General features: G+C 38.8%; 1 protein-coding gene across 1 annotated transcript in view; it reads left to right on the plus strand.

Annotated features, from left to right (window-relative positions):
* The window catches only part of ERI3 (ERI1 exoribonuclease family member 3), a 285,277-nt gene that overhangs the window by 105,103 nt on the left and 155,463 nt on the right, over nucleotides 1-24,711 (plus strand). Inside the window, exon 6 of the mRNA XM_088154304.1 lies at nucleotides 367-439. Within this exon, the coding sequence (XP_088010430.1) occupies nucleotides 367-439 (73 nt within the window). The remainder of the gene's footprint in view (nucleotides 1-366; nucleotides 440-24,711) is intronic.

Here is a 24,711-nt window from a genome sequence, read left to right on the forward strand (position 1 = left end):
TAAATGCACTTACCTACATAGAAAAAAAATGCAACAGTAAATTGATAATGAATATCTGAAGGACTAGAGAGATTGGCCACCCATAGTGGCAGCCAGTTTGTGACTCGGCAAACACCTTGAGGCAACCATTTTCTTTGAGTGCTTAATAATTTGCTTTCAAAATGTCAGATGTGCCTACCTTCCCAAAAAGATTGGGGATCCCTGAAGTAGAGGAACATGCACTCCTAAGCAGTCTGGGGTTTGAGCTGAAATACAGATGGTGCATTTCATTATCTCTTCTTTCTTATAGCCAACATCTTAAATAAAAAAAAGCTCTTGAGTGCTTAGGCTGTTCTAATTGAAACCAATCTGCTGTTTGTCTTACAGGTTACCTGGACAATGCCAGTACTTAGGGCTTCCAGTTGCTGATTACTTCAAACAGTGGATTAATCTCAAAAAGGTACTTTCATTGCAGATATGTCTGTCTTGCCCACCCCCACCTCAGTCTTTGTTGCCTCTTCATTTCCATCATTTCCCCTTCCTTCTTCTATTCTCCTTCTCTTCCTTCAAGGAGGTATTTAATAAGCACTGCTGTTTTGCATTGAAATGAGGAGTTATTTTCTCAGAACCTGGGTGAAGCAAAGTTCCTATTGTATTTCCCCTAATAGAGTCTTACCGTACTTGATGGAATATGGTCTGCAGCTGGAAAATCTCATTGTGGCCATCCTGATGCAGCATCTCTATGCATAATAACTTAGCATCTCTCTAGGATAGGTTGGGTCAGCTGGAGCATATCTAAATTTTCCTTCCACAGAGTTTCTAACTCTCCCTCCGCACCCCCAACCCCAAATATTAGCTAGCTGTTTTTTATTTGTGAAGGTCTTAAAAAATACATAGAGAAATAGCTGGCGTAAGACTTTTTGCTTTATTCACTTTAACAAAACCACCACTGATCCTCTTTCTTCTTGCAGTTAAGTGACTGTGGTTATAGCTGCTGAGGCATGGATGCCTCCTTCATTTCACACTTTATTGATGGATTACTCAAATACCTTACATTTTTCTAGAAAGCTTCTTGTGTACCTACACAGATTAATATGTGGACCCACATACCCCAACTGAACCCAACTCTTTATAATATGCACTTAGGAAGTGGAAATTGGCAGTGCGATCAAGAAAGCAAAACTCGTGCAGTACATAGACCTGCAACAACTTTTACAATTATTTTGTTTGAATCGTGGTATACAGAAATGGAATAGTTTTGCATTTTAAATTCTTTTCTCTTTAAATAAGAACTTGCCAGATGAAATATGCTGATAATATTGTCTTTCTCATTTTATCTGTTACATAAATAAAAAAACAAGAGTTATTCTGAGCAGTAATGGAAGGAAAATTAGCATAATCTGTTCTGTCAATTCAGAGTAGGGCACAAGTGTAATGAGGGAGAAGCTGGCACCATGTTCCTCAGTTTGACAAGGATTTCCTTCATTCCCTGCTGTCAGAGCAAATCTCCTAGCTTATTGCTAGCTTTCTGCAAATGTAAGCTGAAAGTATGTTGAGGCATTGTGCAACTCAGTAACCATTAATAATTGCCATTTGAAGTTCACTAAACTTTGGTGAATGTATAGGAATGATATAACCAATCAATGTTGATGGATATATCAAAAAAAGAAGTAGAATATCCCTGTGTGATAACATTTGATATTAGTAGGGTGAAACTCTTGGCTGTATTGCACTTGCACTTTGGGGCAGTATGTTACATCTTTTTGCCATCATTTGGGGCTATTGGCTTCTCCTTTTAGAAGTCTTTCATACAATCCATTCTTACATTCCAACAGAGGGAAATATTTTGCTTTCTAAGAGAATAGCTTCATGATATAGAACTTTGATCAGAATTCATGATATTTTTATATCATAGAATGGGAACAGCACAAAACCTCAGGACAGAGACCCAGTACAGATCAGAGTTCCTGTAGGGAAAATAACAACAATTGGGGTTAACATCAGTTGTATATCACTTGCTTTCTTATCAGATATGGTGACCCATGCTGGTTAGAGGGAAATAAAGCTAATTTGCTCTGCTTAGTATAGGAGGAGTAGGATTTGACTGTGTGCCAAGTCCTCACATTTTCCAGACTGTGAAGTGAGTTCATTTAATCTTCAATTTGAAAAATCTCCTGCTCATGGAAAAACTCTAGCTTTTCTTCTAGCTTCTTGCGAATCGGGCTTTCTCTTTGCTGACTTGTCTGTGGTCCAAAGACAGCCATAAATAAAAACTTCACTTGCTATTTAAAGTAAGTAGAGCCAGAATTCCAGTGAAGATGCTGAACGTCTTTTTCTCAATTTTCAGTGTGATTATGTTGTATTAATCTTGTCTATAATTTCTGTGAAGATTGTTTTAGATTGAATGGGTGGGTCTATCCCTTCTATATTACTAGCGTACTCTTCTGGTCATATTTTTAAAACAAATTTTCAAGAAGGATGTGTAAAAAATCCTCCATACTCTTTTCACTTTCAACTTTCCGAAACATACAGAGCTTTTGAAAGATAATGGAGGATAGGGAGAGACTAGAGCAAATAACGTGCGCATGGTGTGTAGGGAGAAAAAATGGAATATGCATGGTAAGTAGTGAATGGGCAGTAAGAGAGAGGCCAAGTGAGTGTAATGGCTAGCAAAGGTTAACGTATCTTTTCGCTGCTGATACGGTCATCTTTTGGAATTGCTAAAGAACATCATAAAAAACTGATGGGATTGCAGCCAGAAGTCTTACAGCGAGACATTCTTTTGTTCAGGGAGATTAGAAGGAAATATTTAAGAAATAACAGCAACAACTCACCCTGGAGTGTGTCTAGGAGCGATGAGAGAAGCTTTGCTACTGTTTCTGGCTCAGAGCATTTTGAAAACGTTTCTTTTGGAGACCTTTAATCATTTACAGATTTCATGTCCTGGTTCTGTATCTAGCCATTGGTAAAAGAATTGGTGACTCAGAAAGGCTGGCTATTTGATTGGGAAGTACTATTCTTAGGAAAGGTCAAGGCACCTGCATTTTCATTGTTTCCTATTCTTTACACTAGAACAGAGAGGAAACTGATTCATTCCTTGTAACCTTGCATGACTTAATAATGATATGCTATTGTTGTATGAGAAGCTGTCCGTTTTCCCACACCTAGCTGTCAGATCCAATAGTCCATCTTGGATATGTGAGAAAGGAAAGACATTCCAGCATGAAAAGGTTAATAGTAGGGTGGGGCAAAGTACTCAAAGGGACATTGTGCAAAGCACCTTGGTGAAAATGAAACACTCCTCTTTGAAATGTGGAGACAGCTGCATCACTTGGCAAGCTGGGTATAGCTGCCTTGAAAGCTGTCCAGTCATCTCCACATGTATGCACATGTATAGCCATGTTGCTCTACTAGCAGTCGCTGCAGAATCTGTGCGCATCCACATGCAGAACGCTCTGGAAGAACCTTGAGCCACGCCAAGCCTTCCAGGAGTTGCTGCTGCCTCTGTACTTTGAGAGGGAATGTTTCACTTGCATCAGTGCACTTCACAAAGCACCCTCATGAATACTTTGCCCAGTCTTATTACTGGCAACTTGATACTTAGTGCAGTGACTCAATGAAATCCAAGATTTTAGGATAAACACAAAACCTTGCTTATAGCTGGATATGTTGTCAGAAGTTTTATTTTCTGCTGTCCTTAAATGCTTCTCCTTGCTAAACCATATTGCATTCTTTCTGACATTTTTAATGTCACTGAACTATCTTGTATTTTTTTGTGAGTCATCAGCTTAGTGAGGACTTAGGGCAGAGAGTTTATTATGTTTTATGTCTTGACTAGATCTAGATTTGGAAGTGCTGCCCAAAATATGGATGTTATTAGAATGTTTCTGTATATCAGATTTTTCCTTAAGCCCTGTCAACAGGCAGTGTTGAGATAGTTGCTGGAGCTTTTTGACTGTGTCTTTACTTCTGCTATTGTCAAAGGCAGTATTTACCATTAGCAGAGATTCTAGGGGACAGAATTAAGTTTCATACACAGAAGCGATGTTGCTTTACTTGGAAAGCCTAAAGTTCTATTAGATCAGAATAGAAATGCACTAGGGAAATGGCAAATGCTTGAAAATAGTTGAGAGCAAAAACAGAAGCACGTGAATAAAGTACTGGCGTGAAGAAAAGTACAGGGCAGGATAGCAAGGCATATTTAAGAACAAAAATATATGAGATCATGTACCCATAACAAAAACTCTCCTTGGGGTTTTCCCCTTTATGGGAATTCACAGAATTGCTCTTATCTAAATAACTGTCTAAAGTCATGTACTTGATAGAGCCAAAAATGGCAATTTATCATTGAAATATGTGCTACAAATTCCTCAGGACAAGAGAAAGCTTTCTTTCTTTGTCTGAAAATGCCATGAGCATTGATGATGCTGTATAAACGATTGGTAGTAGGAGTTGCCGTATAATAAAATGCAGTTCCTCAGGCTGTGTAATAAAACAACTTTGATTACAGGGAGCAAAAGGGATGTTCTCATACAAACAAAACAGCCTTATTCATCACCAGTGCTATCTCCATCCATCCACTTGATATATTACTATATTCTTTCCATGTAGTCACATCTCAAAGTGGTATATAAATAAAAAATGGGGAAAAATACAACAATAAAATACGTTAAATTAAAGCAATATAAAAGCATATTCATTAAATGGGAAGGTAGAATGGAAAAAAAAACACATAGGCAAGGGCTGGGTAAAGAGAGAGATTTGTAAAGACATAATGGTAGGTGCCTCCTGGATTTAGGTAGGATTTATTTCAAAGAGAAGGTGCTACCACAGAGAAGACCTGTCTACAAAATTCTGTTAACTGTGGAAGAAGCAGCAAGATCTCCATATATCCAGGGAATGTGATCATGTGCATGCACCCTCTCTCTTTAACAGCCGAGGCAGTTATTTTAACAATTTTAACATGTGCGTGGTCAGGTACATATGCATGGTCAGGTGCACATGTCATTCAACAAACTAGTCTTTGCATTTTCTACCAGTTGCACCTTTAGATCAAGGATATCCTCATATATGTGCATTAAACTAAGGTAAGCAACAGTAGTTAGGCTGTCATTGACCAGAAAAGAACATATATTAACTGTAGCTGATAATAGACAGGCTTGCTCATAGAGGTAATTTGGGCCTTCAGTGACAGTGATGATCGTATGAGCTTTCCTAATTTTGGAAAAAGTATAACTGTATTTAGAACAGGCAGATTCCTCACTTCTCATACCAAGAGGCATGCACCCATAAGGTATGGGTTTAGTTTCAATTCTTTGGTGTATCATTGTTTCTATACTTTACTCCAGAACATGCATAACCTCCCCTGATTCAGATATTTATATATATCATATTTATATTTCAAATTTGTCACCACCCATCTTGTTGAAACAACTCTGGGTGGTTTACAGCAGAGATAAAATTCATTAAAATACAATATAAAAACAATCCTAATAATAAATAGCTTCCAAGAAAGTTGGAGAATTGGTGAATAACTCAGGGAGTGTCATCAGGGTGCTAACCATCCCCAGGGATGGTTAGAGCTCATGTTGCCCCATGCACGCTGGCAGAGCCAGGTCTTTAATCCTTTTTGGAAAGCTGGGAGGGTAGGGGCCCACCGCATTTTTGGGGGGTGAATATTCCAAAGAGTGGGGGCAACGGCAGAAAAGGGCCTCCTGGGCCCCGCCAGCTGACATTCTCTTGCTGACAGGGTCTGCAACATGCCCTCTCTGCCTGACTGGGTGGGATGGGTTGATGTAATGGGGATGAGACGATCCCTCAGGTAACCTGGACCCATGCCATGTAGGGCTTTAAAGGTGATAACCAACACCTTGAATTGGACCCAGAAGCAGACTGACACCCAATGCAGCTCCCGCAGCAAAGGCGTTACATGTGCCATCCTTGGGGCACCTAATATCATCTGTGCGGCTGCATTTTGAACCAGCTGTAGCTTCCGGATACTCTTCAAGGGTAGCCCCATGTAGAGCACATTGCAATAGTCTAACTCAGAGATGACTAGGGCATGAGTGACTGACTGGAGGGCCTCCTGATCCAAGAAGGGGTGTAACTGGAACACCACACGAAGGTGGGCAAAGGCCCTCCTGGCCACAACTGTCACCTGCTCCTTGAGCAGGAGTTGCGAGTCCAGGAGGATCCCCAGATTACGCACTGGGACTGTTTGGGGCAGTGCAACCCTGTCCAAAACCAAAGATGGTAAGTTCTCAGATACAGAGGGGCCTCCAATCCACAGTTACTCCGTCTTACCAGGGTTCAGCTGAAGCCTGTTGTTCCCCATCCTCCACAGCCTCCAGGCACCATGAAAGGGTGGTTACGGCATCACTCAAGTCACCCGGGATAGAGATGTATAACTGGGTATCATCTGCATATTGATGGTGGCAGATGATCTCACCCAGTGGTTTCACGTAGATGTTAAAAAGGAGCGGAGAGAGTACCGAACACTGTGGCACCCCATAATGGAGGGACTGTGAGCTAGATCTCTCGCTTCAATCAACACCTATTGGGATCAACCTTGAAGGAAGGAAGAGAACCAGTGCAGAACTACACCGCCCATTCCCAACTCCCTAAGTTGACCCAAAAGGATACCATGGTCGTATTGAAAGCCACTGAGAGGTCAAGAAGAGCAAGAATGGATGTACTACCCCCATTCCGCTCTCACCAGAGATCATCCATGAGTGCGACCAATGCTGTTTCTGTCCTGAATCCAGACCTGAAACCTGACTGGAAGGTATCTAGATAATCCGTTTCCTCCAGGATCCTCTGGAGCTGCAACGCCGCCACCTTCTCAACCACCTTCCCTAAAAAGGGGAGGTGGGAGACTGGACGAAAATTGTCCAGTATGGTGGTATCCAGTAATGACTTCTTGAGGAGTGGATGCACCAACACCTCTTTAAAGGCAGCTGGAAACACTCCCTCCTTCAAGGATGAATTCGTCATCACCGGGACCCACCCACATGTCACTTCCCAAGTAGCCTTAACCAGCCAGGAGGGACATAGATCTAGTTTGCAAGTGGCATTGACCGTTTGGAGGACCCTGTCCACTTCCTTGGGCTCAACAGGATCAAACTGTTCCCAGATAACAGGGTAAGTCCATACCCTAGGCATCTCTATAGATCATGCTGCACGCTTGGTATCCAACTGGGACTGGATGTGAGTGATTTTCTCCTCCAGATGCCTAGAAAACTCCTCTGCGCAGCCCTGTAAATGGGCCACTGGCCTCTCTAGACATCTCTTAATCCTTTTCAAGACCCTCGACTCCTCCGTGAACCATGGGGAGTGTCAGGCTCGATGGGTTAGGAGAGGTCACATGGGTGCGATCTTATCCAAGGCCTCGGCCGCTTTCCTATTCCAGGCAGCGACCAAAGCCTCCACTGGACCATGCAGCAGACCCTTGGGTATAACCCCCATCTCCCTTTGGAGCCCAGTTGGGTCCATCAATCCCTGTGGGCAGACCAGTTGAATAGGTCCTGCCTCCCTGTGGAGGGGGATAGCGTAGGGGAATCTCAGGGCTACCAGGGCATGATCTGACCATGACAAGGGGGCCAGATGTTATTCCCCCTTCAGATCACATTGCCACTGCTCTGACAAGAAAGCCAGGTCCAGTGTGAGACCACTGTCCTGAGTTGGGTCATGAATAATCTGGGACAGCCCATGGCTACCATGGTGGCCATGAACTCCTGAGCCCCCTCTGAGGCATGCCCTAGGGATGGCAGGTTGAAGTCCCCCAGGACCATAAGTCTGGGGAACTCCACTGCCAGCCCCATGACAGCCTCCAGCAGTTCAGGCTGGGAGGTTGCTACGCAGCAGGGAGGCTGGTACAGCAACAACAGTCCCAACTGTTCTCGTAAGCCCAGCTTCAGGAACAGGGTCTCACAACCAACCACTTGTAGAGCACAGCCCCTGAAGGCCAACAGAGATTCCCAGATGACAACCGCTACCCTTCTCCCTTGCCCTGGAATCTCACCTGGTGCCAGACTACGTACCCAGCTGGGCACATTTTCGAAAGGAGCATCCTCCCCTTCAGGGCCCAGCCAGGTCTTGGTGATACACACCAGGTTGGCCTACTCCTTAGTGATGAAATCACATATAAGGGGGCCTTGTTGTTATATTACAGAGAAGTAGAACTGAATGTCATCAGCATATTCATGATATCTTATCTCAATTTTTTTTTGTGACTAGTCCCAGTAGCTTCATACAGTGCTTTAAAGATACCTTGGGCTCAGCGTTGTAGAAAGGAGAAAGAAGGGGGTAGGGGCAGTCTTTATTGAGAATATCATGATATACATCTAGAAAAAAATCAGGCTGTTATAAATTAACACTTCTATTGTGTAGAGCAAATGGTGCATTTACTAGGCCAAAGGTTTCCTGATTTTTACCTGGCACTACTCTTGTGGTGCCTGTTACAATTGTACAGTAATGCCAAATGCAACATTAGTGTATATTTTAGGACATGCAGACATTTCTACAGTTTGGGGCACTTTTGTTTTATAATATGCCTCCTTGAGTTGCATGCATATGCTCTGCATAATTGTGTTCACTGGAATATTAGAATCCAAGCTATATATCAAATGACAGTGTGGAGTTGACTGGATAGATTAGTTATGCACTGGCACACATTTTATGCAAAATTTTGCCAGAAGATTGGTGCTTGCCTGGACCTCCTCATGTCTCTTTGCTGGTTCTGTTAGAATTGTTGCTTTAGGAGATGAAATTGCAGCTTTGTCTGAGAAACAGAGTTTAAACCTGTCGTGAATCCACTGAATATTTCAGCAATTTATTGGTGTTTCTGAAATTAAATTTCATATAAAAGATATAGTAAAATTAGAAAATAAAGGCAAGGAAAAAATTACCATGTGAAGAAAGGCTAAAGATTAGGACTTTTTTTTTTTTAGATTTTTATCCTGCCTTTTTTTTCATATACATCTCCAGGCGGTGAACATACCTAATACTCCTTCCTCCTCCTATGTTCCCCACAGCAACATCCTGTGAGGTGAGTTGAACTGAGAGAGAGTGACTGGCCCAAAGCCACCCAGCCAGTTTTTCATGCCTAAGGCAGGACTAGAACTCACAGTCTCCTGATTCCTAGGCCAACACCTTAACCACTACACCAAAATGAACTTTCCTGTAATACCCTCTTTTACCTGTTAGTTTTCCAAACAGAAGTACATAAAATCATGGAGTTAAACAAAACAAAACAAACAAACAAAGATCCAGGGAACAGATCTTTTGTTGACCAGTGAATTTCCAATGAAATTAACAAGCAGGAGGTTTAACAGAAGGATATAAACTATTTTCACAAGGCTCATGATTTATGTGGAGGAGTCTGCTATCAGTACTGCTTGGCAATAATAATCATAAAACCCCCTAGACAAATTAGTGTAAGATAAGAGTATCAATTCGCCTTTTATAAGCATGTGATGGGCATCTATCCTAATGCTTAGGATGTCTCCAAACTTGAAAACTAGTGATTTGAAACGGGTTGACTAAGAGTATGCTGTTATATTTTGTGGAGCATCTTTATCTGGATTTTATCAGGAATAGAATATAAGTTGGTTGAATTGTTGGTTTGGTCAAAGCATTAGGTTTTTATATGCACACACACACACACTATTAGACAAGAACAGCTTAGTGAAATAACTGACGCATAACCGACTGCTTAATTAGCATTCTTGCTCTCAAACATCTGCTCAACTATCTAGTCTAGAGACTATTCTTGTAGAAGTGTGGTAGAGATGATGTTTGCCTGAAGTTAAAATTTGCTGCTAGTTATTCTTGTTTTATTTCCTTGCTAGTTTTAGAACATCACGGAGTTTGTATTTTTTTATTTGTTCATGTACAGTAACATCATTTTGTCGCCAGGTGGAAGACCTTTTTATTTTCTTAGGCTTTTAAATTGTATTTTAATTCAGATTGTTTTAAATTTTGGTGATTAGTTTGCTGCCACTTAGTTTGTATTGTGTCTTTATTTTGTATTTTGTTTGATTTTACTGTACATGTTTTAATTCAAACTATATTTTTTAACATGTTTTACTGTAAACCACGAGATGATTTTGGTTGTTGGGAAGTTTAAAATTTTAATAAATAAACCAAGAAATAGTCTTTCATCCCAGTGCATTAGATCAACTTGTTGGTCATGCGATAACTCAAACGATACTAGTAACTGGCCAATTACCGATATACACACTGATGCATTGATTTGATCCTGGAAGGCAGGTGTGCTTCTCCTGCCTCTCCCTCCTGGAAGGCTGAATGTGGCCAGTGTTCTACCTCTTTGCCTTTAAATCTGTCACACAGCTGTCTTGAACTCTGGAAATCCTTTCACTCTCTCCCTCATCTTGTTAACATGTGTTGCCTTTGGGGTAATCAGGGAAAAAATATTATGTCCTTTTACAATTACCGGGTTTTGGAATATTAAAATGTCTCGCTGCATCGGCAGTGTTATTTTGATTGGTATTCTAACCTTTGACTAGCCCATAAAGCGAGCCGCTCTTCGAGCCAATATTGCAGGACTGAAATTTAATTCCGAAATGATTCCAGATAATAGGGAGACAGATAATATATGCATGAAGGATATTATGTTTGGACTAAATGCAGCAGGGCCAGGGCTTGGGAGTTGAATAATAGCCCAGAGTGAGTTATAATCTGTGGGACAGAAATACCTTACTGTCAGGGCCAGGAGAAGAACTCTTAAATCAAAGAGAAAGAGCTAGCGGGTAGTCACTGGAGACAAAAAGGGCATCCAGAGAGGCCTTAAAGAAACTGAAGTGTACTCACTAAAGTGTACACTGCAAAGAGTTCCCGAACTTGGATGCATAAATATCCATTTACAAATAAAAGTCAAATTTGTGGGAAAGGAATGTGAGTTTTGAAACCAAATTTCAGACTTTTTAAATAAACTTTAACTTTTTGCTTTTCCATACTTGTGTCCAAGATATATAGCAGAGGCACAGTGCAACTACAGAAATGGAAAGATAGAGCTGTTTGGCGCCCATTTCAAATACCACTATGGTGTAGTTCAGTGGGTCAGCATTCCTTGTATGCTTGTTGTTTAGAAAAAGAAACAGCAGCCAACAAGTTATCAACAGGGGTCCTTCCTGTCATTTTCCTGGAGTTATCAAATATTAGCGTTGATGTACATTATTCTCTCAGTGTAAAGCCATGTATAGTGATTCATATCACCAGCCCTGGAAAGTTTGAATGTATTGAAGCATACTTTGTAAAGGGTTTGTCTGAGGACCATCTCTTTACCTGTGAAAGTTGAAAATTATTGGGGAATATGTTATTTAATAGTACTGTCTGTTTGCCAAGTAGATTTGGGGTGTTCTTAGGATTGGCTTGACAGCCACTGAGCCACAGGAGTCCAGTTTTTTTGAGCTCCTATTCTGAATGGTTTTGTTGGCCAAATCAAAGTTTTATTTTTGACCCTTGTCTTACTAATTTTTAAAAAATACTATCTGATACACATTTTCTTTTTTGAATACATAGGCATTGGGTATATTAAGAAAATAGGCCTGGAATTATTGTGAGATAATATTTATTTTTTGAAGGCTAAAGCTAAAGCTGTACTGAATGACATTTTGGGGACAATCATGGATATACAGCTGAATGTTATAGCAGCCGAATAAGATGGTGATAACAGTCTTCAAAATTGTGCCAGGTATTATTTCCCAGAGGGATATGAAATGCTTCAAAGGCAGCTTAATAAAACCCTAGAAATTGCAAAATATTGTAGAATTAGCAAGGCCCCAGTTTCCTAAGCATGCTTTACTTGATCATGGACTGCGTGATGTAAAGCTGTCTGAAAGTTTTTTTAAAATTATTATTATTGTTAGTAGTAGTAGTAGCAGCACTACTACTACTAGTACTACTATAAGATAGTTTCTTTGCAGTTTTTTTTCCAACTTCCCAATCTAGTCTACAACCCTAGTATTTTCTTGGCCTCACATCCAAGTCCTAATCAATCCAGTGCTACTTCGTTTTTTCCAGATCAGCCAAGGTTTACTAGGATTAATGTATTAATTTTCACTTTAATCTATGTTAATACAAGTGAAAAACAGTCTAACATGGGTTAGCATAAATGTATGTTTAATAAAAGATCTAAGTATATGCCCACTCCTTTTGTTTAAGTAATGTAATCTTACAAAATGATTTCAAGTAGAGAAACAGCAAATGCCACCAAGTCATTTGTTGAGATAGGTGGCCATACAAATTGAATAAATAAACAAACTGAGAAAAAATTAAGTACATTTTCATGCTGCTACTCTATCCCCCCCAAAAGTTGGTGTTTTTGTTAGATTTGTATGTGTATACAATTAATATATAGGAAAGGAAGGAGGGCAGGCAGGCAGGCTGAAAAGTTTAAACATTAAATGTCCCATCCTTGTATTTATCAATGGCAGAGGAGAAAATCAAATCCAGAATATACAACTGTTTAACTTAGGTCATGTACGTATATGAACAATCTTGACTATATTCCACAACCATTTCCCAAATCCCCCCTGGCTACATTCTACTGTTCTTTGGTGAATCAATATTACATAATGCAGGTCAAAAGCTAATACAAGTTTAAGGGCCTGAATTCACATGTTTAATCTAACTTCAGCTGACAGAATAAAACATGGTTGACAAATATTTTAAGAGTGTAGCTCTGGCTCACTCAGCATTGAATTGTATTTATCTCAAAGCCTATCTTTAATTTATTGCCATAAAAAGTTTTTTACTTTGGATTGAAAGAAAAGGGTTTTTCTCAAATAATCCTTGTGTTTTTCACACACTTCTGTTCATCATATTTATATAATATAATGCAATGCAGCAAATGGTAGGCTTCATCTACAGCTGGTCCAGACCAATCCAGATTGTTATAGCTGTACATCACTGTCCTGGGATGTCCCATCCTAAAATGTTAGGCTATGGTGGTTAAGCATTTGTGCTCTTTGTTTATAATCCTTCTAGTTGCCATCTGGTCTTGTCTGTGATGGTTGATGTGTGGCTGCATAGGCTAATTGCTAACATAGACCTCTGCCTGCTGTATTTGCCTGAGTGCTGTTGCTGCACAGTGCCACAATTAAGGAGCTTAAGATATTAGATGAAATTTTTGACAGTTTCTTTTAAAAAGTGTTATTTAAGACAAGGATGTATATTCTCTTATATTACAAATATATTATAAGAATGGCAGGACTGGAAGGGATGGCAGTTGAAATCAAATTTGGAGATTTATTTATTGATTGGCCAAAGGCTGTAATAAAAATTCATTCATTCAACTTGGAGGATAAAATTCTAAGAATGTGAGATACGCAGATGATGCCATTTTGTTAGCTTAAAATAACGACTTCAAAGAGCTCATTATGAAAGCAAAACTGGAAGTGAAAAACCTGGGTTAGTAATACATATTAAGAAAACAAAAAGACTGTCAACTGGCATACTTAGTGAACTTGTAATTGATAGTGAAAGAGTGGATATGGTAGATAGTTTTGTTTTCTTGAGCTCAAAACCAGATTAAGATGGACAGTGTGGTGGAGAACTAAAAAAATTAATCCTAAGAAGGAAGGCAATGACAGCTAAGACAAGATCAGGAAGGTAAGGAATTTCTATGACAACAAAGATCAGAGTAGCTAAGCAAGGTGTGTCTAGTTGTCATGCATGGGTATGAAAGAGAAAGAAGATAGAGATCTTTGAATTATGGATTTGAAGACTGTTACCAAGAGCATTGTGTACTGCAAGAACCAATCAGTCCTAAATGAAATAAAGGCTGACTGTTCCATTGAGGCAATGATTACAAACACTTTGGGCATGTGATGTGACTGGTTGATGAACTAGAAAAAAGCACTATATGTGGCAAGGTTGAGGGAAATCGAAAAAAGATACAGACATGGACCTGTGCATGAGTATAATCAAAACCATTGGATATCCTTGGAGGAATTACATATTATTTCTGGGAACAGGTTGAAATGGTAGGTATTGGTCCACTAACTTTGTGGTAGCAACTTTTGCTGTAGATGGAATTGCCTAAAATATTTTCAAACAAATGTAAACCTTTTAAAAAATGTATGTGATGGCTTGATATTAAGTATGTACATGTATTTTAAATACAGTAAAATGTGAGTCCTCTATTTTTAAAGTAGCATAACCTATAGAAATGCTGGGATTAAAGTTTGTAATATGAGTCAAATGAAATTTGAGAATGTGTTCCACTCCATATGCACCAAGAGTCCTGAGAGGTGATTATTATATCACAATTATCTCTCTTTTTCTCTCTTTTCTTGTGTGGGTATGTGCATGTATTAGTTTGTATAGCCTCTAAGTAAGAAGCCTGGGGCAAGTTGGACATCTAATGGTAAAGAAAAGGATGCAGTTTCTAAAATTTGTACATATATCAGTGTGTCCCGAGCTTTTGAAGGTATGGCAAAAACAAAAACAAAACACCCCCCCCCACCAGCCTATTTGATCAACTGATATTAATGATATCGCACTTTTGCAAACCATATTAAAATATTAAAACCTGATACTGCCAATTAGAAAAAGAAGGCTATGGGCTTCTGAAAAGAAAAGCTTTGTTATGGAGCTGTTGGTTTCCAAAATGTTGTGTATTACCCATTGTCTGACAATTGCAAGAATTGGTTGTTGATTAAGGAAATGTATATATCCTGGCTGGTGCGCCAGTTACAGCCTTATTTGGAATGAAAACCCTTATGACAGTGATATATAGAAGATTTATGTGTAGCTCAGGGTTGAATTGTAGAGTCCTTGGTGCTCTCTGAACTTGGTTGTTTGATTGCAGACGTTTCATTACCCGACTAGGTAACATCGTCAGTGCTAGTGGGTGTGGGGTCTGCTCCCTGTTTATATACTGTAGCTTGCCCTGCCAATGTTGGTGGGGGCGTGGTTTTCTTCTTGGTAGTTTCTTGATTAAGTATTGTTTTTGGCTTGATTGTTTATCTGCTTGATTGTTTGTCACCTTGGTAGTTCCTTGATTATTGTTTTCTGCTCGATTGTTTGTCTGGTGTTAATCCCTGTTTAGCTGGGTATAGACTGCTGGAAAGGATGTATTCTGGTCTTTTTGTTTCCTTCTTAGTTTTCTTATTGTCTCTTTTGAATGGTGTGTAAATGTGGTTTATCTCTATGTGTCTATTGATGACTGATGTGTCTGAGTGCCAAGCTTCCAGGAATTTCCTAGCGTTTTTGGATTTAGCTTGGTCTAGGAGGCTCACAGTTTCCCAGCTGAAACTATAGTTGAGTCTGTCCATGTGTTGTGAGATTAAGGAGTTTTCATTGTGTCTTCTGACTGCTAGTTGGTGTTCATGGATGCACTCTGCTAGTCCTCTGCCTGTCTGTCCTACATAATAGCTATTACAGTCCTTACACTGTATGTTGTAGATGACTCCTATTTTTTTCTTCTTGGGCTATTGGGACTTTTGGTTTACTTAAGATGTTTTGGAGGGCTCTAGTTGGTTTGTGTGCTACGGTGATGCCATGTGGTTGTAATAGTCTGTTGGTAGTTTCTGAGATGTTTCTGATGTATGGCAATGTTATCCTTTTCATAGCTTGTGTTGGTTGTGCTGTAGTGAGTTGAGTGGTCAGGCACTTTTGATCAAAGAAAAATAGGAATATTACGGTTTTATTAATTTCTCTGCCATAGGAGATGGTAAAGGATTGTGTTGTCAGCAAACAGATTTCAAAACTCATAATAAAATATGAACCTCCATTTAAATCTTCTAATGTCATTAAGATAATTTCCAGCCGATGCTTTACACTGTGTATACTGGAACTTCGAGATGTGTATATCAAGTTGGATGGAAGTTCAAAAGTATGGGCATTAGATTACCACCCTACCGCTTCAGTGGAGTTGGTCAGATTTATAGACAGTTGAGACTCAAATTCTGAAATATGTATTTATTTATTTAATAAATTTATATGGCTGCCCATCTCACTGGATGTAACTCTGGGCAGCATACAACCAACAATTAAAACAATATTACAACCATTTAAAAAAATTTAAAATATGAATAAAAGCAAGATTGTGGGAGAAGAACATTCATCTAAACACAATATAACCATCACACAGGCTCCCCATGGGAACCCCAAAGCTGCTGGCAAAGCCACGTTTTCCGAAAGGCTCACAGGGATGGGGCTAACCTCACCTCAAGGGGGATAATATTACAGAGGACAGGAGCCACAGCAGAAAAGGTATGCTGTCTGGGTCCCGTCAGATGGAACTCTTTAACAGATGGGATCTGCAACATACCTCTCCTGCTGGGAGATGGGATGGGTAGATGTGATCGGGAAGAGGCGGTCCCTCAAATAACCTGGTCCCATGCCATGTAGGGCTTTAAAGATCAAAACCAGCATCTTGAATTGCACCTGGAAGCAAACCGGCAGCCAGTGTAGCTCATGGAACAGAGATGTAATGTGTGCCATCCTAGGGGCACACATAACTGTCTGCATTCTGCACTGGTTGAAGCTTCTGGATACTCTTCAAGGGTATCCCCATGTAGAGCTCATTACAGTAATCCACTCTGGAGGTGACCAGGGCATGAGTGACTGTGAGTAGAGCCTTGTGATCCAGGAAAGGGTGCAAATAGCGCACAACATGATGCTGTGGAAAGGCCCTCCTTATATAGTAGGTAAGATATAAACTACCTATATATCCATGGACAATACTTAGTAGCAGTTTAACTAAATTTAAGCAAGAATGGTTCCCATACATACAACACATCATTCAGCATGGTAAATATAACCACTTACTGGCTTTTAATGAGGCCTGAATGCCTACAAATATCGCAGATTAACAAATGTATAAAAAGGGGGGAGTCAGAAACCAATAATTCTTTTTATTATGATTATTTCCCTTTTTCTTTCTTTCTTTTTTTAACTGTTTAGGTATTTTAACTTCTGTTAAATCTGCTTAACTATCTATCTATTGTAATAATACAATGGAGATTTTAATATTAAGTAATAAGCTTAAGATTGAAACTATTATATAGCCTGTGTTTTGATGTGAGTTGCAGCGGTTCTCTTTTTAATGTCATACTTAACTCTGGATGAAAAGCCAAATAATTTTATGCTTGTAATACTGAAATCCTAAACAGAATTAATATTGATAGAATTTTTACTTTTCTTTCTCTATTTTCAACATTTTAAGCTTTCTAAATAATAGAATGTTAATAATCTCTAATCACATTGTATAAACATCACTACATTAAAAAAAATACAATGTATCAAGATTTATAATAATATAATTTTTAAAAAGTATATAAATCTTTACTCCCTGTTGTAACTTGCCAGAATGTAAACATGAATATGGTATAATGGCTTGCAAAAGTAAGTCTTCATTCTTCCTTTTCATGAAGAGCCCAGTCTTTATTTTGGTCATGAACAATCTATGTCTTATATTTACCCTTTTTTAATATTCAAATTCCAATCAGTTCTGATATACATTTTTTTCATAATAACTTTATTGTTTTGAGAAAAAACAATAAAAACTAACAAGAACTAATATTAAGAAAAGGAAAGTTGAAAAGAGAGAAAATAATAAAGATTAAAAGTACAAAAAGGAAAAAGAAAGAACAAAAAGAAAGGATTGATTTCTGACCCTTCTCACAACAGATATAAATAACAGTATACATCCAACTCTTACTCTAAGTTTAAAAAACAACTTCCATTATTTCTATTAATCCATATTATTTCTAATCATCAAATCCATATAACAAAACTTCATTTTTTTCAGTAACTTGCAAAAAGTCCAAAAAAGGTTTCCAGATAGTATTAAAATTATACAATGTCTTATCACAAATCAACGCTGTCAATTTGGCCATCTCTGCTAACTCCATCAACTTCACCAACCATTTTTCCACCGTAGGTAATACTTGTCTTTCCATCCCTGTGCATATAAAGTCTTACTGCTGTTATCATATATAAAAATAAAGTTCCATGAGTTTTTCCCAACTGTCCGTCCATCAAACCTAAAAGGTCTCTGGTTTTGACAGTATATTGATCTTCAAAATCTTTTGTATGCATGAATCTCAGTCCAAAATTTTTTAGCATTTTTACAAGTCCACCAAAGATGGTAAAATGTTCCTCCGTGTTGTTCACATTTCCAACATACATTTGACATACCTTTATACATTTTAGATAATTTTTCTGGTGACATATAACAGCGATACTCATTTTGTAAAAATTTTCTTTTAAAATATAGCATAGTGTAAATTTTTTTCCTTTCTGCTACATACAGTATTTTCTCATTGTACAATTATATATTAAAACCAAAATTTGGGCCCATTTTATCATATACTCTTTAACTTGTTCATCTTGTGTCTCAAATTTCAATAAAAATTTATACATCTTTGCAATTACATGTTCGTCATTAGTACATAATTCTATTTCAAATTCAGTCTTGGCATCCTCAAAACCATAAACCTTTTGTATGTACAGTGGGGCAAAAAAGTATTTAGTCAGCCACCAATTGTGCAAGTTCTCCCACTTAAAAAGATGAGAGAGGCCTGTAATTTTCATCATAGGTATACCTCAACTATGAGAGACAAAATGGGGAAAAAATCCAGAAAATCACATTGTCTGATTTTTAAAGAATTTATTTGCAAATCATGGTGGAAAATAAGTATTTGGTCAATATCAAAAGTTCATCTCAACACTTTGTTATATATCCTTTGTTGGCAATGACAGAGGTCAAACGTTTTCTGTAAGTCTTCACAAGGTTTTCACACACTGTTGCTGGTATTTTGGCCCATTCCTCCATGCAGATCTCCTCTAGAGCAGTGATGTTTTGGGGCTGTTGCTGGGCAACACAGACTTTCAACTCCCTCCAAAGATTTTCCATGGGGTTGAGATCTGGCGACTGGCTAGGCCACTCCAGGACCTTGAAATGCTTCTTACGAAGCCACTCCTTCGTTGCCCGGGCGGTGTGTTTGGGATCATTGTCATGCTGAAAGACCCAGCCACGTTTCATCTTCAATGCCCTTGTGTGTGTGACTGTTTGATGCTGTATTTTTCTGGTGGGTCTGAAGATTGTTTGGAAGTTGTGTTTTTCCATCAGTTTTCCCATGCGGTCCGTGACCCCTTTGATGTAGGGCAGAAATACTTTGTTGGCGGGTGGCTGTTTTTCTTCTTCAGTCGCATGTTGTTTTCTTGGTTTGATGGCTCTTTTTATTTCGTTCTTGGAGTAGCCATTCACTTGTAGGACCCAGTTAAGATGGTTAAGTTCAGAGCCAAAAATACAGCAAATGCTAAAATCAGCAAAAGACAAAAGGGATCCCCTCACCGCCGCAGGAGTATACTGCATACCATGCAGCTGCGGACAAGTATACATCGGGACCACAAAACACAGCATCCAGACCAGGATAAAAGAACACGAAAGACACTGCAGACTACAGCAACCAGAAAAATCTGCAGTAGCTGAACATGCTCTCAAGCACACTGGACACAAAATCCTATTTGAAAACACAGAGATACTGGACAACACCAACAGCCACTATACCAGGCTATACCGGGAAGCCATTGAGATTCACAAACACCAGCACAGTTTCAATAAAAAAGAGGAAAGTCTAAAAATCAACAAAACCTGGCTACCAATCCTGAAAAATACCAATCCTGCAAAAGGTCAACGAACTCAGCTCAACCACCAGGATGTGTGAACAATTCACACAATGAACATGCTAATCACCCTCAGCAGCCACTCGTTAACAACTCAATAGAAAAAACGTTGCCTAACCCCCAGGAAGATACACATATATATTCTGACACCAAAACAAGCAGCCAATTGTTAACCCAACCCCCCCGCCCCACACCCTTCAGGCACCCTCGCTGATCTCTATAAATACCCACAACAGGGTCACATCATCCTGGGCACAGAGAGAATTGCTCCTGTCTGTGCTCCTGCCCTCTGAAGATGCCGGTCACAGATGCTGGTGAAACGTTAGGAAACAAAACTTCCAGAACATGGCCACACAGCCCGGAAGACCCACACCAGCCATCCTAACATAATTATTTTGAAATAACATACAATTACTATTTGTCAGATACACCTCCAAATATTTAACTTTCTTTTCCACCTGAAAGCCAGTTTTATTCATCAATTCTTCTTGCTCCTGTTTTTTCATGTTTTTTATTAACATTTTAGTCTTTTGTTTATTAATTTTAAAACCCACGAATGCACCAAATTCTTTCAGCTTTTTCATTAATTTTTCAATCCCCTGAAGTGGATCCTCCAATACCAAATCATCTGCAAAGGCACTCAGCTTATATAACTCTTTTTTAATTTGTAAACCCTTTATCTTCTCATTACTCCTTATGTCTCTATTCAAAACCTCCAGAACTAAAATAAACAGCAAGGATGACAGTGGACAACCTTGCCTTGTTCCCTTTTGTATCTCACATGGTTTGGTTAGGTCTCCATTCACAATAATTTGCGCTTTCTGTGATACATAAATTGATTTCATATTTTATAAAAGTCTCTCCAAAATTCACATCTTCCAAGATTTTAAACATAAAAGGCCAATTTAAATTGTCAAAAGCTTTTTCTGCATCAAAAAAAATTAATGCAGCTTGTTTTTCATTATGTTGTTCCAAGTATTTAATTATATCCCACACAGTCCTAACATTATCTTTTAATTGTCTTTTTGGTAGAAAACCACATTGATCTTCACAGATAAATTCTTGTAGTATGTCAGTCAGTGCTGATATACTGAGGTATAATCCAAAATACAAATAAGACATTGAGAAACAATTTTTGTATGCAAGCATTATGGTGATTAAATTTATTTTAGTACAGAGTTCTAGAGTTATTGCAAGAACTGGCTCAAATATAGAAGAACATCAGAACTGAGGATCATGGCATCCTTACTTAAAAGTTTTGAACAGCAATATATGAGGATATAATAATACAGGTAGTCCTCGTTTACGAACCACAATTGGGACTGGCAACTGTTGCTAAGTGCCACGGTTGTTAAGCAAGACATCACATGACCACGACTTGCTATTTCACTTATGCATTCTCCATTAATTCTGCTTGTTGGAAGCCAGTTGCAAAGCACCCGAATGGCAATCCTGTGACTGGGGGTTGCTGCGACGGCTGTAAATGCGAGGAGTGGTCACAAAGCTGTTTTTCCCCCCAACCATTGTAACTTTGAATGGTTGCTAAACAAGGCAGTCGGTAAGCGAGAACTACCTGTATTTTTAAAAACAGTTATGAATCTGAAACTTCAAACTGAATATATCGGCTAGAGTTAACATATGGAACAAAAATTGTTCTGGACTGTCACTTTCTGTGAAGGAATGTAGACTTGCTCTTGGAAATGGGAAAGGAATGAGCAAACCATTAAGGGGAGACTTTCGGAAAAGATTACTGAGTCCTGAGAAAGAAGCATGAGAAAGAAACTTCAGAATAACTTTTTCTTGAGTTGGGGCACAGAGAGACTCTGACAGACTTTCAAAATTCTGCTATTCTACCCTACAGCAATGAGCAGCATTCCTGCAATTCCTGCCGCACCTGTTTCTTAATCTTGCCTACCTCTAAGGATTGACATCACCATTAACCTGAAGTTAAATCATGGCCTACTTCACACTTCCCAAACCTGGGTACCCTTCAGATGCACGGACTTCACTTCCCAGAATTTTCAGAAATGCCACATTGCTGAGAAATTCTGTGCATTGAAATCCATGCCTCTGGAGCGTATCCAGTTAGGGAAGATTGTTTTAGTAGATGCCAACAATCTTGACTTCTCCCTGGCACCATACTATCTTCAATGGCACAGGTTTTCCATTCTATTGCTTTGCTGGATTTCATAAGTATTTGTAATCAGCTGAGAGGCTGGAATGCTTGTAGCATACAGTGCCAGTGTTGAAAGAGACAAACCTGACCTCACAGTTGACCCATCCTGCCCCCAGTCAATACTAGAGCAAGAGCGAAGAAGGGATTAAAAGCAGGGCATGTCTTACAATAATCATGCGACGTGGACTGCATTCCATGATGGGTGAGAGTGGAGAGAAAATTATCACATACATGGAAAAAGATGGATGAATGGATCCAGCAAGCTGAAGAAAAAAAGGGGGATATTTCTGGGATGAATATCCTTCTCATTCTAATCACAATCTTTTAGGACATAACATTTGCAATCACTGAACAGTAGCCAAGCCTTATAGGAGCTTGTTGGCAAAGATGGTATGCTGTGGAGTTAGTTATTCCTGTGCTACGAAGTGGAGAAAATCGTTTGGAAAGATATGAGAAGATAAATCTTGCACAAGCCTCTCTTTTGTTCTCCTTACCCACTCTGTATAGCAAACATGAAAAATTCTCATTATGCAAAGTCCCTTCACATCCCTGATTCCTTTAAGGAGAGGGAGGAGGGATGAAGGTTAAATGCAGCTCTTTGAGATTAAAGTATTAGCTGCCTCTTATGGCAGCACAGAGGTAAGCAGTGCATTCTTCCACCTGCCTATCTGTGCAAGCAGATATATTTTATATCATTGGAGTTGCAAGTTGAGAGGTCAATGCTCTGTTTAGTATGCCTCTGACAGATAACCTCAATTCAGCATGTACAGGAGAAAAAGCAGCTTCTTTTAAGTATTAGAGACCACCCTGATGCCTATCCTGTTAGGAGTTGGGCTGCATCCCTCCAGTTTCCTTGATACCGTCAGGGAAAAAGAAACTAATAGAGTTCTGTTGGATTTAGGGAATAGTAGAAAGTAATGATATTGGTCACTTTACCTTCCACTTTTTGGACTTCTGATATTGACACAAGCCTTAAGCTATCCACTCCCCTCTTCAAACTAAAGTTCTTGGTCATGTTTGCATGAGGTAAATACCCACTGTATCCATTGTAACATCTTCTGACCCACTGCTTCTGCAGGTGTTTCATGTCATTGGGTTATTATAATCAGAAGATCGTATCTAAATGCAGTGTAACATTTGTACATAATCTTCCCATCATTAGTTGATTGGTTATTAATTTATTTTATTTTGCTTTATAGTGCTCCTGTATCTAGTTTACAGATGCAAACCATCATAAGAATAATTCTGAACTAGCTAGCAGTGGCTTTTAAATGTTAGTAAGTGTAATAAATGAAACAGTTGGATGCTTAGGTAAGCATCTGGAATCAATTTATAATCTCAGGAAAATTAAAAATAAAACAATTTAAAATGTAAACACAACATCTATAATGCATTCAAACCACCAGAAATCATAAAACCACCATGAAACTGTTAGCCACTTAAAATTGTACCTGGAATGATGAAAATATAAAGTACAATAAGGTACCAGGAACATTTTTCTGGAAACTCTTCTATTACTATGGCAACCACCACCAATAAGGCCTTCTTTTTTCTTGTATCCATTAGCTTTATGGGGAAAGAGTTTCTGTTCTTAAGGTTTCTGCCTTGAAAATTCTAATGCAGGAATTGGTCACCTGCATTTGTCTTTCTCTTAATTTCATGTGGCTTTTGGGGGAAAAGAAATTAAAAGAAAAAGAGAGGGAAAAAGGACAGAGAATGTGCGTTCCACCCAGTTTTGGTTCTTAACCTACCTATTCCATGCATTCTCCCACTACCACCATTATGTGGCCCCACAGATTATCCATAGGGGAATATGGTCCTCTGTGGAACATTGTCCTAATGTATAAGTGTGGTACATTTGGAGGCAAGCATTCATATGAATATAGTCTTAAATTATAAAATATTAAAATATCAAAAACAGTACTTTGAATTGAATCAGAAAGTAGACTGGGGGCTCATGAAGGGGCTGACATGCAGGTGCAAATCTTTATAAGAATATACACGTTTATATATTAATAAAGCATTATGCTTATGAATATTTAGTATTGATCCATGTATAATCAAATAATGCCATCTCTGTATAAAAGAGTTATCAGCAGGTTTTGTTAAATCCCATGGTTTATAAAAGTGCAGAAACATCTTTAGAGTACATTTTCATTACAATATATGTATGATCAGTTCAGTTCAGTTCAATCTTTATTACAGTCATAGACCAGTACAAAGACATGAGTTTTTAAAACAAACATAGTCATACTTAAAATATTGACAACTTGTAGTAGCAGGCATATATATTAAAATACACTTATTACCTATTCAACTCAGCAAATGAGGTCTAGGATGTAGCCTATATTATCTATCCTAACTATGTACGGATTAAAAGTATATTAAATGTGAAGTATAAAACTTAAAAATCTGCATTGTGACTATGCTATATGTAAAAGTATATATAGGCAAAATTATAAAAAAATTACTATAATATACAGGCCATTACAGAGGATAGCCTTTCTTAGCTTTTGGTCTCTTGATGAGGCGGATCTTCATTGTTGCTGCGCAAAATCTTGCTACCTGCTCTGTTACCGTAGGGTGTTCATCTAGGAGCAGCAATTACATGTGCTCGTGATCTGTGCGTCCAGGATGTTTAGCAATCCATGGTGTAATAAATTTAGCACGGGGGTCTTCGTAAAAAGCACAGCGCAGGAGGACGTGTTCTATAGATTCAACCTCCCTTGTTTATACCTTCCCTCCAAAACAGCAGAGGGGAGGGCATGGCAGCATGCTAAGGAGAAAGCTCTCTGATGGCAGGTGATTTCAAGATGGTCAAGATAACTAGCGGCCGAAACTGTGTATTTTTTAGAAGGAGGGGACAGGAAGAGTGGTGTCTTTCCAATATCTTCTTG

Source organism: Python bivittatus, unplaced genomic scaffold, assembly GCF_059951505.1.
Source record: "Python bivittatus isolate LINGU-HERP-01145 unplaced genomic scaffold, Pbiv_v1 ctg000700_np1212, whole genome shotgun sequence".
In the NCBI taxonomy this organism is placed as follows: Eukaryota; Metazoa; Chordata; class Lepidosauria; order Squamata; family Pythonidae; genus Python; species Python bivittatus.